This window comes from Conger conger, chromosome 4 (genome assembly GCF_963514075.1).
Source record: "Conger conger chromosome 4, fConCon1.1, whole genome shotgun sequence".
Taxonomy (NCBI): Eukaryota; Metazoa; Chordata; class Actinopteri; order Anguilliformes; family Congridae; genus Conger; species Conger conger.
Genome location: NC_083763.1, coordinates 70,272,808 through 70,285,469, shown reverse-complemented (window position 1 = coordinate 70,285,469; position 12,662 = coordinate 70,272,808). Strand labels below are relative to the sequence as shown.

General features: G+C 45.7%; 2 protein-coding genes across 2 annotated transcripts in view; one reads left to right on the top strand and one right to left on the bottom strand.

The window, feature by feature from the left end:
• The window catches only part of igfbp3 (insulin-like growth factor binding protein 3), a 16,489-nt gene extending 15,151 nt beyond the window's left edge, over positions 1-1,338 (top strand). Inside the window, exon 4 of the mRNA XM_061238387.1 lies at positions 474-1,338. Within this exon, the coding sequence (XP_061094371.1) occupies positions 474-599 (126 nt within the window). The 3' untranslated portion in view covers positions 600-1,338. The remainder of the gene's footprint in view (positions 1-473) is intronic.
• A 3,437-nt stretch (positions 1,339-4,775) lies between these two features.
• On the bottom strand, positions 4,776-8,036 carry igfbp1a (insulin-like growth factor binding protein 1a). The gene is made up of 4 exons (XM_061238400.1): positions 7,560-8,036; positions 7,030-7,196; positions 6,398-6,526; positions 4,776-6,056 (listed from the first exon to the last, which is right to left on the bottom strand). The coding sequence occupies exons 1-4, from the start codon at positions 7,930-7,932 to the stop codon at positions 5,931-5,933; spliced, it is 795 nt and encodes a 264-aa protein (XP_061094384.1). The 5' UTR covers positions 7,933-8,036; the 3' UTR covers positions 4,776-5,930.
• Positions 8,037-12,662: the final 4,626 nt, after the last annotated feature.

The following is a 12,662-nucleotide window of genomic DNA, read 5'->3' as shown; positions in this document are numbered from 1 at the left end:
GGAGGGGGTTATTGTGATGAGACAACATGCGTGGCACTTGGGCAGGAACACCCCCCGGGATATGTTGTGCTCGTCCGCGCAGACACCAGCACCCCAAACTCAGGAGAGATGGCGGTGTAGGGTCGCCATAGAGGAACCCAGTTCTTGGTTGGGCAAAAGGGTTTGCTCTGGGACCGTTCACACTTTTCACTCCTACCATCGTGGATTCCATTAAGAACTAAAATGGCGTCCCCAGTGGAGCCAACCAACCCTTTTATTCTGAGAGGGCACAGGAAGTTTCCGGAAGATTCTGCTGTTGCACACAAACAGCGTGTTCTGGTGGTGTGAAAAACGGATTCTGTTACTGACATAACACGTTAACAAGTCTCTTTTCTTTTCTCCCCTCCTCTGCTTACTCTATCAATTCCTCTCTTCCTCTCCTGCTATTTCTCTCTCTTCTTCCTCCTCCTCTCCCTCTTTCTTTTTCTCCGCAGTGCCGCCCATCCAAGGGGAGAAAGCGGGGCTACTGCTGGTGCGTGGACAAGTACGGGCAACCTCTGCCGGGCTACGACGGCAAGGAGAGGGGCGAGGCTCAGTGCTACAACCTGGAGAGCAAGTGAGACAGAGGAGAGCGAGAAAGAGAGAGAGAGGGAGGGAGGGAGAGAGAGAGAGAGCGATGACGGGGAAGGGGGAGAGAGCGGGAGCGTACTTTGGGCTCCGTGGACAGAGACTTTGAGGGCGCTGGTCCTCGTTGACCCGTGGCCCGCCTGGGCGGAGCTGTCCGGAGTCACGCGACCTGAGAGGGAAACGCGCGGAGCTCGCGAAGACCGAAGATTACAACTAGGCCAAGCCATTTTATTTCTTACGGCTTTCTATATTGTGCATAGGGATCTTTGAATTCCCAGACGGAAAGAGAGATGAGAGAGAGAGAGAGTGAGAGCGTGCGAGAGAGAGAGAGAGAGAGCGAACAGGGATGAATTTAAATAAATATATGTATATATATATATAGAAATATATATATGTATATATTTATACACATATATAGAAATATATATATGATCTGCACTATTCTTTAGGGAGAGAGAAGGCACTTCACTTCTGAAACAGAAGGGGGGATTTTCCACTCACTTTTATAAGAACTGCATGTGACCCACTTGAACCTGGGAGGCTAAATGCTCAATGTTGAAATCCATGCGGTGCGCGTGGAGACGCACACGCCAGCAGACGGGTGTGTGTTTCCGTGTGCGTTAGCTAGTGTGCCTGTGTGTGTGCCTGTGTGTGTGTGTGAGTGTGTGTGTGTTTGTGTATGCGTGCGTGTGTGTGTATGTGAATGAGGGAGCATGTACGTTCAACCATATATATGCTATTTTCTTTTGGGGGGGGGGGGGGTTAAAAAAGAATCAGAAAATGGTGCTTTTGGATCTTGGCCCAGCAGTGCGGGTGGTGGATGGCGTCAGTGTGTGAGGGGGGGCAAGGGGGGGTTGCTCTGGAGGCCCCGTTTTAGCTTTACTTGGGGCCTGTGATGAAGCAAAGGCTCATGGGAAGGGGTGACTGTCTGTTTTGAGGAGCGTTGACTGCCATGTTCTTTTACAACAGCAGCCCGAATATGACACCACCCCAATTCTCCAACACACACACACACACACACCTACACACTTCAGTTCATTGTCTTATTAAACCCTCAGTATAGCCATAATTCACAAATTGTGCCCAAGCAAGGTGTGATCCTAATCTGGTGACAGCGCACAGCCGGTATCGCCATGACGGCACACAGACGGTATCATGGAGACAGCACACAGGCGGTAACACGGTTACATAACACACCCAGTACCATGGTGACAACACACAGGCGGTACCATGGTGACAACACGCTGGCAGTATCACGTTAACAGCACACAGACGGTATCACGTTAACAGCACACAGGTGGTACCCCCATGACAACACACAGGCTGTATAATGGTGCTTTATCATGACAGAACACGGGTGAAATACTTTTCTGTGTGTCCTGGCCTCTGTGGCAGGAATGGAGGTGAAAGCTTGAACGTTGAGGGGCCATTCATAACGGTGCCTTATTTTAAATGTGCTCTTTTTTTAACCTCCAAGCCTTTCACACATCTATGGTGCTCAGATGTCTACAGCCACAGGACGTGTGTGTGCGTGTGTTTGTGTGTGTGTGCATGTATACTGTATGCACACTGTCAATGTGCACGTGTGTGTGCACGTGTGTGTGTGTGTCTGCTGTGTGTGTGTGTGTGTCTGAGGGAGAGAGAGAGAGAGAGAGAGAGAGAGCTAGCTTGTGAGTCAGTGTCTGTGGGTGGTCTCGACCTGCAGCTTGGTTGTCTCTCCTCCAAACCCACCTCTCCCCCCTCAGCCCCCTGCCGTAGCTCCTTCAAACCCGCCCCTCCACCCACAGCCCCCTGCCGTAGCTCCTTCAAACCCGCCCCTCCACCCTCAGCCCCCTGCCGCCCACCCCCCCTTCACCCCTAAAACCGCCCCCCCCCCCCCAGCGATGCAGCTGGACCCAGGCTATCATCACACACACCCGTTTTACCAAGACGCCAACACACCCCACAGGGTTATTAAAGACTCACAAAATGCGGGAAAAAAAGTGGATTGTGTGTAACGAAAATAATAATAATAATAATGATTATAAAAGTAAAAAAAGTGGACATTCATTATCGCCAGGGGTGGTTTCTGGCTGAGGCCACGTCCTGTGTCATGACTTGAAAAGCGGAAGGTACCCAACAGGAAGGCTTTCCCAGTAGCTCGGTAGCATATAATTGGCTGCACGCTTGTTCTAAAAACGCTGGTGCTATTGCCATTTCTGTCTAGTTTTGTTGACTTGATTTTTTTGGGGAAGATCGTAACATATCTTTCGAACTGGTTGCCCTCCTCTATTTTATTTTTTTATTTTTGTATTTTTTTTCCTTGGCCAGCTGTGTGTCTGGATAGACATATATACAGACATATATACTTAAACATATATTTATCTCAGAAGATGTATAAGCTGATCCAAACTATTCATTTTCTTAAGAATGGTATCGTGACTTATCGATTGCACAACAAACAAATAAAAGAACAAAAAATAAATGACAAAAACAAAACAAAAAAACAACAACAACAGAAGCTAATTTTGGGAATATAATCACTAATAAATATGTAATACTTATTTTATTTCTCAGCAGTACAGCAGAACAAATGTTCATTCACGGATAATCATGTAGATTTGTGGTATAACCTGCACTCTTTTCATAGAATACCTGTAGATTCATGCCTCAGTACTCCAGCTCTTGTTGTGCAGTGACTTAAGTCACGTCTGTGTGTAGCAGTGCATCTGAACTATACCATTCTGTCACTTTTCTGCTGGTCTGGTGAAGATCTCTCCTTTCACGGGTAATTGTGTGTGTGTATGTGTGTGTGTTTTTTTAAAGGTATCATTTTAAAGAATTTTGATTCTTGAAGCTTTCATGTTACTAAACTAGAAATCACAGCTGTTCTTTTCTTTGAGAAAGGAAATGAATCTGTTAAAGTATAATTTGTATTTAATGTCCTTTTTTAAAAAAAATAAATAAAGAATAAACACTATTTTAATTTACCATTGAAGTTTAAGCATTTGTGATTAAAACCACGTAGAACAACACAGAAGCAGAGACTGTAATAGTGATAACCATGCTGGTAGCCTCTTGCATGTGACACTGTGTACTCTAAGATTCAGCCAAAAGAAGTTCAGTCCTTATCTGTTTTACAGCATGGGAGAAACCGCATGCTGATATGCTGATCTGTTTTTTTTCTATTTTAATAAAAATGAATTCCAAAACTACATCTATTTTTCAAACATCAGATCCCCACAGAAGTCAAGTTGGGGTTAAAATCGCGGTGTACATTCACTGGGGTTTAAGGGTAAAAATAATTTACTCCAGTTTAGACCTGGTGCCTGTTCCACAAAGCAGGATTACTGAGCGATATCAATAGATTCTGCAAATCAAGAACGGCTCTTTTTACTTCAGTCCATGTTCCAGATTTCTGTGGGATCCAGGTTTTACTCAGTGCAGTTATCCAGCTAACTCAGTAATCCTGCTTTGTGGGTTTTACTCAGTGCAGTTATCCAGCTAACTCAGTAATCCTGCTTTGTGGGTTTTACTCAGTGCAGTTATCCAGCTAACTCAGTAATCCTGCTTTGTGGGTTTTACTCAGTGCAGTTATCCAGCTAACTCAGTAATCCTGCTTTGTGGGTTTTACTCAGTGCAGTTATCCAGCTAACTCAGTAATCCTGCTTTGTGGGTTTTACTCAGTGCAGTTATCCAGCTAACTCAGTAATCCAGCTTTGTGGGTTTTACTCAGTGCAGTTATCCAGCTAACTCAGTGATCCTGCTTTGTGGAACAGGGCCCTGGACTAAATTGAGTTTTGTATGGAGAATCTCCATTCAGAATGTAATTTAGGACTCGGCTTAAACTGTGCGAAACCGGCCCAGTAGTCAGAAATTGCATGCTAGAAAAATGTAAGCTATTGATGGCAAGTTGTGATTGTAAAGACAGAACCTCACCTGAGTGAGGAGGTGTCAGCAGAGCTGAGAGGATGGTAGAACCTGGCCAGAACTATGTGCACTGTGGATATAAGGATCTTTCTCTAGGAAAGACTTCCACATCTATGTGTATACCTTACCCTAGCATGCAGAAGTATACACACACACACACACACACACACACACACACACACGCACACACGTATACAGATACACACACGTGCCTGCGCACATACACACTGGAGAATAAGAAAAACAGCACACGACTGAACTCAGGTGTATAGATTTATTAAATATATATGCATGTATGTATATACAGTATATATATATATATTTACAATATGTTGTAATTACAAAAGTATACATACAGGTGATTGGATAGTTGCTTTTTGGAATACAACAACAACAACAACAACAACAACAACATAAATAGCAGCACTCTTAGTGAAGCAGTCAGTAACAAACAGAACTGCATAGGGGAAGGGACACACAGTGGTACGCACTGCGCAGAGACAGCTCAGCAGCGACCGGGCTGACGCTACGCCAGACCCGGGCTCTTCACCTCGTCACAAAGACACACATGCTCACAAACCCATCGAGTGCTTTTCTTCGTACAGCTAGAAAAAGAGTTCTTAACAGGGTCAGACAGAAACAAAAAAAAAAAAAAAAAAGTTCAAATAAAATCTAAAACAGAGGTAGGTAATAGTCAATATACCCGCTGGAGAGTTAACGTCAAAGTCTAGGGTCACCAGTCCTGCACCTTTCTGAAGTGGCACAGGGTCGATGAAGAGATAGTAAGTTCATTGCAAAAAATAAAATTAAAAACGTATGTATATGTTTTTCATTGGTGCATACACACATAAATGCTCAGCTCTTTCAGCACGTTTACACAGTATAACACAAACACTCCACTCCACTGAATCTGAGTTTGCTGCATGCAGTTATCAGGGTCTGTATTCATTCATTGGAGGGGAAGAGTTAAAGGACCTGGAGTTGGGGCAGGATGAGGTGTGCCCACTCCTGGAGTTATTCAATCAGAATCCAAAAATACACACTTTTCATACATACATCCATACAAAAAAATAATAAAGCAAACATGTATATAAATATCCTTAAAATAATTACAAATATTAAATACTAGAATGTTTACATAAAGTTTAAATAAATATGGCTATATAGTTCATGTAAATACATTTAGATTTTTTTTTTTCTTTCAGAAAAAATAAGTTTTCTTTCTTTCATTTCTGGGAACCACAGTGTTAACAATCAAAGACAGTGTACCTGAATCAAAGATGCACATTAAATAAATAAGGTATCAAAAGACGATCCTGTGGTGCATGCGAAGGTGAGAGTGCCTGTGCGTGTAGGCGTCTGCAGGTAAGTGTGTGAGTGTGTGTGTGTGTGTGTGTGTGTGTGTGTGTGTGCTGTCAGTGTGTGAGCTCTTGTTGGCACTCTGAGTCTCCTGTAAGATCGCTGGATCCGAGGATCCTCTTCCCGTTCCAGGAAGAGACACACCAACACCGGCCCCTCTGGCCCTCCAGTGAAGACTCACACTGCAGAGAGAGAGAGAGAGAGAGAGAGAGAGAGAGAGAGAGACCATTGAGAATGCTGTGGCCACTCCACACATGGTCCCCACCATAGTATCTGTTCTGTTCACCCTGAGACCCCATTCCGACCCGTAGGGGTGTGATATCACAGCGAGGCAAGCAGGAAGCACTCGAATGCATGAGCCCTGCTGAAGTTGCATAGACGTGGATTAGGAGGGTTGGGGTGTGGGGGTAGGGGGGGTGTGTGGAGGGTCGGGCTGGATTAATGTGAGCGCGTGCGGGTGAGATCTTGTCACAGTGACGGCAGAGTTACGGTCGCCACAGCGATGGCATTCTGACGCCCTCACCTGTTTGGCCTTGTAGAAACCGAGCTTGTCGCAGTTGGGCAGGTAGAATTTGGTTAGCTTGTCTCCTGGCTTCTGCTGCGATTTGGCTATCTTCTCCAAAGCTCTCTGCAGCTCGACGTGACAGGGGCCCTGTGGACAAACACGGAGGGAGTTACAGCCTGGCTCATTTCACACTGAAATGCGCCACAATCAACACAACCCCACAGCCTCGCAAGACAGATTTGGACTATTTACATGGTGCATAAACCCCTCACTTATAATAACGCTCTCCGCTGGACCATATAGACCTCATATTTGTTACTGCAAGATACAGCGAAGGTTCTTTGGGAAATATTAAACTCTGCTATTCACATACTGTATTCTCATCACACGCGTAGACTAGTAAAAAGAAATCTTCGGCAGTCGGTCATTAATAATAAAAAATGTTTAAAAAAAATTAAAAAACGCATTTTTCTCTACGTGGCGTCCTGTAATTCCAACCGAACTCATTCAGATTTTTGTTAGCACGGGGGCTCCCCCCTGTGGTTAACGTTTAATCTCGCAGTCCAAGTATTAGCAGCTTTTCTGCCTTTTCTCTCTCTCTTGCCAGCGGGGCAATGACATTAAGTGACATGAATTTTTTGAGTGCTTACCGGCTCCACGAGTTTCTTGCGGATGGCGTTGAATCTGGCTTTCATGCTGTCCTGCGCATCCGCGGCAGCCTTTGGATCGAAGGGCTTGTTATTTCCGGGGAGGTAGATTGGTACTTGGTCAGGTGTGGCGGCGCCGTTCCTGGTTTCTGCGTCTAACTCACCCTGGTCTGCATGGACGAGGGAGAGAGAATGTGTCAAAATGAGCTGAGTGAACGTATTCAGTATTTATATCAGGTAGGCTAATTCATCAATGTAGCTTCAGTTTATATATATATATATATATATATATATATATATAATTTTTCTTTTTTTTAATAGTTTCAATCCATGCAGAATAAATGCCGGGATTTATACTAGCCTACGTTTATAATATCTAAATGCCGAAACTTGGTAACATAATCTTGAATACAATTAAACGCGACCCATGAAACGGGATTTTACAAAACGAAACATTTGAAAAAAATTATATAACAATGTCATATAAACATTACTTTTTCGTTATTTCATTTTTTTTTTTACGGTGATGATACCTGGACTTTGAGGTGCTTGGCTTTGCTGAGCCTCGGAGACTTCCACACAGATAGCTTGCCCCCGGGTAAGTGAATGAAGGGGCCGGGCGTCCCCGGGTCTCGGTGTGCAGCGCAAGCCGGTCCCACAGTGCGCCGTGTAGATTCCGCAGGAGTCCCCGCTCTTCAGAGCGCAGGCGAGGCAGCACCCGCAACCCGGTTCCCGGAGAACCTCCTCACATTCCGGCGCGACCGCCGGGCATTCCAGCAGCCTCTCTGGCGTGCAAGGGGCACAGCGAATTGGCTCTTGTGCCAGCAAGGGCGAACACAGTGCCGGGGCCAGAAGGACAGAAAAGGCTGCCACCTCCCAGAAGTATTTCATAAATAATCCACTCATCACAAACGAATAGTTAAGAAAAAAAAATTATCAAGTCAGAAGTTGTTTCTTGGTATCTCGCGAAGTTACTGCTGTTGGAGGATGACTAACTTCATTCAGTGCGCGGCGGTATTTATACGGTCGCTTGACCTCCGATGTATGTTAATGTTTGACGCATCGGTAATATAAATTATTTCTTAAAAGAAGGTGTCATGATTCGATGTCTTCTGATTGGTTTGCGTAGATCCGGTCAGGGGCTTATTTGAATGAACATGTAAACGTCAATATTTACGTTGGAACAGACAGTACCGGCACTTCGCTTTGTGGGAAAACACAACATTGGTAAGTGACGACAACACTGTTTCCCAAAAAAAAAAGAAAAAGAAAAAAGGGGGCGGTGGGGGGGAAGGGGTCTCTCTCTCTCGCTCTTTCTCTCTTGCTGTGTGTGTGTGTGTGTGAGTGAGTGAGTGAGTGTGTATTGGGAATAGCCTCTAGTTATCCCATAGCCGTTTTTCTTTTCTCTTGGACTAAGTCAATAAGCCCGACAAAGGATATTCTGCTCTTCTCCACAATGATCCGTCATTTTCATTCACTTTTTTCCCCCACTAAAGCTAAAACTAGGATTTCTAGAAGATGAAGATAATGATGCAATGATGTAATGCTGTATTTTCCAGTCAGTTAATGCATTTCATTTTAATTTGTTTTGTGATGCCTTACTGTAGCAGTCTGGCGGAGTGCACCGCACACCATTCACACAGTCAATTGATAAGAACAATGGCAGCTATTCATAGCAAGTCCTTTCTTCCCCTCAAACTTTCCAAACACATGCGACCATTTACGCTGCCGTGTTATATTCTCCTCGATCATCTATCTATTACAACACTCCACGGTGACTGCCGCTTTTTTCAATTAAAAACTTTTCAAAACGTATTATTATTATTATTATTATTATGATGATGGTGATGATTATGATTATTATTATGATTATGATTTTCTGCCCAGTTGGTGAAGCCCCAGTGCCTGTGGCAGCTGAATTAATACTGGGGTCAGCACACATTCCTCTGAGTCATGTTGCAGTCTTCCTCTCCGCCTGCGTTTGACCTTTCTCAGCAGAACAGTGCCAGATTTGGTTCTGGATGACCCCCCCCCCCCCCTTCTAATTACCCATTTCCTGTGGTAGCTGTCAGTGGGGTTCTCAGCGTTACCCAGAAGTCAACGCTGGCGTGAAGACGGGCACGTCCTCTCTCTCGCTCGCCCGTCCCGGCCCCGTCCTGTCTCCGTGCCCGTCTGTGTGCCTGTAGGGGGGTGATTCCCAAAGATTCCCCCCTCTCGCCAGAGTCATTAAGACAGCGAGACGCAGACCCCGAATTCTGCGGATGAACTTCGGCTCAGACCCAGGTCAAGTACGTAATTGTTTTGTACACAAATACTTCGCTGTGCGCAATTGATCCTGGCTGGCGCAATTGAGCCAACCAAGAGGACCCGATGGTGGGGCTTGTACGTTTTGAGAGCGTTTCATCGGTTCTGATGCACCAGACAAGCTCAGTAAAGTGTAGAAAAACGTAATAATGAGGCGTTTGACCCGGGTCAGCCTGGTGTGACCGGCCCGGCAGGTTGTGTCGCCCGCTGTGGCCGCGCGTCCGTCAGCTCGACCTTGCAGTTGCGACCTTTCCCGTCTCTTTCGTTTCCCCTTTTCGCACACTCAGAAGAAACGGATCCGAAATCCTCCTCCGGGTCTCCGTAGAGGGACCCTAACCAGCGCAGGGGGTTCTCCGTCAGGCGAAATTCAACCCACTTTACATTGCATTGCATTACTGGCATTTGGCGGACGCTCTTATCCAGAGCGACGTACAGTTGATTAGACTAAGCAGGAGACGCTTTAACACTGCACACGGCTATAATACTGCGTTCTAGTGCTAAAGGGGACCCCTATGTAGACATTACATTACATTACATTATTGGCATTTGGCGGACGCTCTTATCCAGAGCGACGTACAGTTGATTAGACTAAGCAGGAGACGCTTTAACACTGTACACGGCTATAATACTGCGTTCTAGTGCTAAAGGGGACCCCTATGTAGACATTACATTACATTACATTATTGGCATTTGGCGGACGCTCTTATCCAGAGCGACGTACAACAAAGTGCATACCCATAACCAGGGACAAGTTCGCTGAAAGACCCTAGAGGGGTAGTAGACAAGCCAAAGAGGTGTGTGGGGGGATGAGATGTAGGAATGACATCTGCAGGCACGGCCGAGGCAGTGGAGTAACGGAATACCAGCAGTTCATGGACGCTGACGCGTTTGATAGGACGGCCGGATCGTGATCCGCTGTGACAGGCCTATCCCGTCGCAGGTCTGTTAAGTTCAAAGCATTCAGCAGCAAACATGATTTTTTCATCCTTGGCTACAGATAGAAAGTGGCATGAAAATAATAATAGGATTAAAGCGGGAGCAAGATTAGAGGTTATTAATAGTAAGGCAAAAAAAAAAAAGAAAAATGGTATGATGGTTAGATACTGGTGTGTAATTATAATAATTTATAATTACTAAACCGACTAAGGGAGAAAGGGGGGTTACTTTAATCAAAAGATGTAGCAGCCCGTGTCCCATAAGTCAGCACTAACGTGGTATCGCTGCCTGCAAATGGATTGAGGGTTGTGAAAGATCAAAGGGGAAAAGGAAGGTGTTTTAGACAGTTGTTTAAATTTATGGTTCTCGCTGTAAAACGGGGGGGGGCGGGGGGGTGATGATAGGAAAGGATTTTTGTCATCTTGTTCGTTGATGACGTGCTCAGTCAGATGATGTTTACTGTAGTGAGGAGGAAGAAGAGGCCCATTGTGACCCTGAACGCGTAATGTGGGCTCAGTCACCAACGCACTCTCCACGCAGGGTCAAGGGCGACATGCCCATTTATGGCCGCGCTATCTCCGCTCCCCCGCTGACCGGGTTTCGGGTTTCTTCTTCTCTTTCTTCTGCTGATTCCCCCCCCCCCCCCAGCCTCCAGTTATCTGGTGAGCCACATGCAGGTGACAGGTGAGATCACAGCGGAGGGAAAAAATAGAGATGATGTAATCCGTCCCCGTCTGGACAGTCTGGCCCGTGTCACTATCATCATATCACCTGTCACAGGGGGGAAAAGCACCTCACCGTCCAATCAATGAGAAGAGCTTAATGTGCCTTCAATGACACTGTCCACACTGCAGACCCACGCAGACACACGCACGCATACACACACACACAGAGACATGCACGCATACACACACACACACACAGACACATACACGCATACACACACACACACAGACACATACACGCATACAGAGACACATAGACACACGCACGCATACACACACACAGACACATACACGCATACAGAGACACATAGACACACGCACGCATACACACACACACACACACAGAGACACATACACGCACACACAGACGCATAGACACACGCACGCATACACACACACAGAGACACACACGCATACACACACACACAGAGACATGCACGCATACACACACACACAGACATGCACGCATATGCACACACACAGACACACACACACAGACACACGCACGCATACACACACACAGACATGCACGCATACACACACAGACACACACACACATAAGACACACGCACGCATACATACACACACAGAGACATGCACGCATATACACAGACACAGACACACACACGCACACAAACACAGACGCATGCACGCACGCACATACACATGACACACACAGACACATGCGCGCATAAATATTTTTGCATAGTGAGTTAGCGTTCTCGTGCAGCTTTGAGCTCACTCTTTGCCGCACGTTTGGCTGAAGCAGCAGACTCTCAGATGGGCCTGTGAGCTCTGGAGCTCCTGTCCTCAGGCCACCGTGCTGCACATTATGGGCTCATCCTGCGACCGCACACCTGTGGCAGCCTAGCCTAGGTCTGGTATCAGCACTTTTCCAAAAATCTGACATGCCCCAGCTGGGACACGCTGTTCCTCTCTCTGACCGGGTCACCTTCGGGGCCCCTGGCTGGGGTGCACTGAAGGTCACGGGGGCACCATCGTGAGATAAGGACCAAACACCGCATTTGGGTCTCTGGAAATTAGATCCGGTGGTCTTTCTGTGAAAATCTCTGATAAACATTTTCTCAGAAGTCACACGTAATATGGAAGCGTGAGTCACTGTCATGCAAACATGGTTTTGTACTATGAGCTGCAGTTATGGATACGTGCATTTAATTGGCCACCTCTGCTTCCTTTGCCTCTACGTATTATATATTTAATAAGGATAATTGTTTTTACGCAGTCTGCACAAACAAATTGATTGAGCGTGCATTGCACCAGATTGATGGTAGATAAAGGGATGTTTGGAGCTTTGGGGCTGTTGTTATTCAGTTTGTCTTGTTTTTCATAAAACGCATACGTACGCACATTAAACTATCATCCGGTGTTTAGAAGCCACTTATAAACATTAATCTATTCCATAACCACAAAATATTGTTTCTTTGTGAAATTTACAGTTTAACATTTAGAATCAACTTCATGCAACTTTCGACTGTTGGTGGATGTGGTAAGAAAAGTGTAAGTGACCTATTAAAGGGCTTTCAAAAATGTAAACATGGGCTTATTCTACAAGCAAAGTGAGACTGCAGTGGACCAGTCAACTGCCTTTTGAAAGGCCTTTAAAAGCAGTGGATCTGCTGGACCACTGGCAAACAGCATTGAGATTGCAGT

What these genes read in the sequence shown, in the direction of transcription:
- igfbp1a (XM_061238400.1), bottom strand. Translation starts at nt 7,932, where the DNA reads ATGAGTGGATTATTTATGAAATACTTCTGGGAGGTGGCAGCCTTTTCT. An exon ending in CCAAGCACCTCAAAGTCCAG is followed by an intron (nt 7,197 to 7,559) that starts GTATCATCACCG and finishes TCGTCCATGCAG; the next exon opens with ACCAGGGTGAGTTAGACGCA. An exon ending in GCAAGAAACTCGTGGAGCCG is followed by an intron (nt 6,527 to 7,029) that starts GTAAGCACTCAA and finishes GTTTGTCCACAG; the next exon opens with GGCCCCTGTCACGTCGAGCT.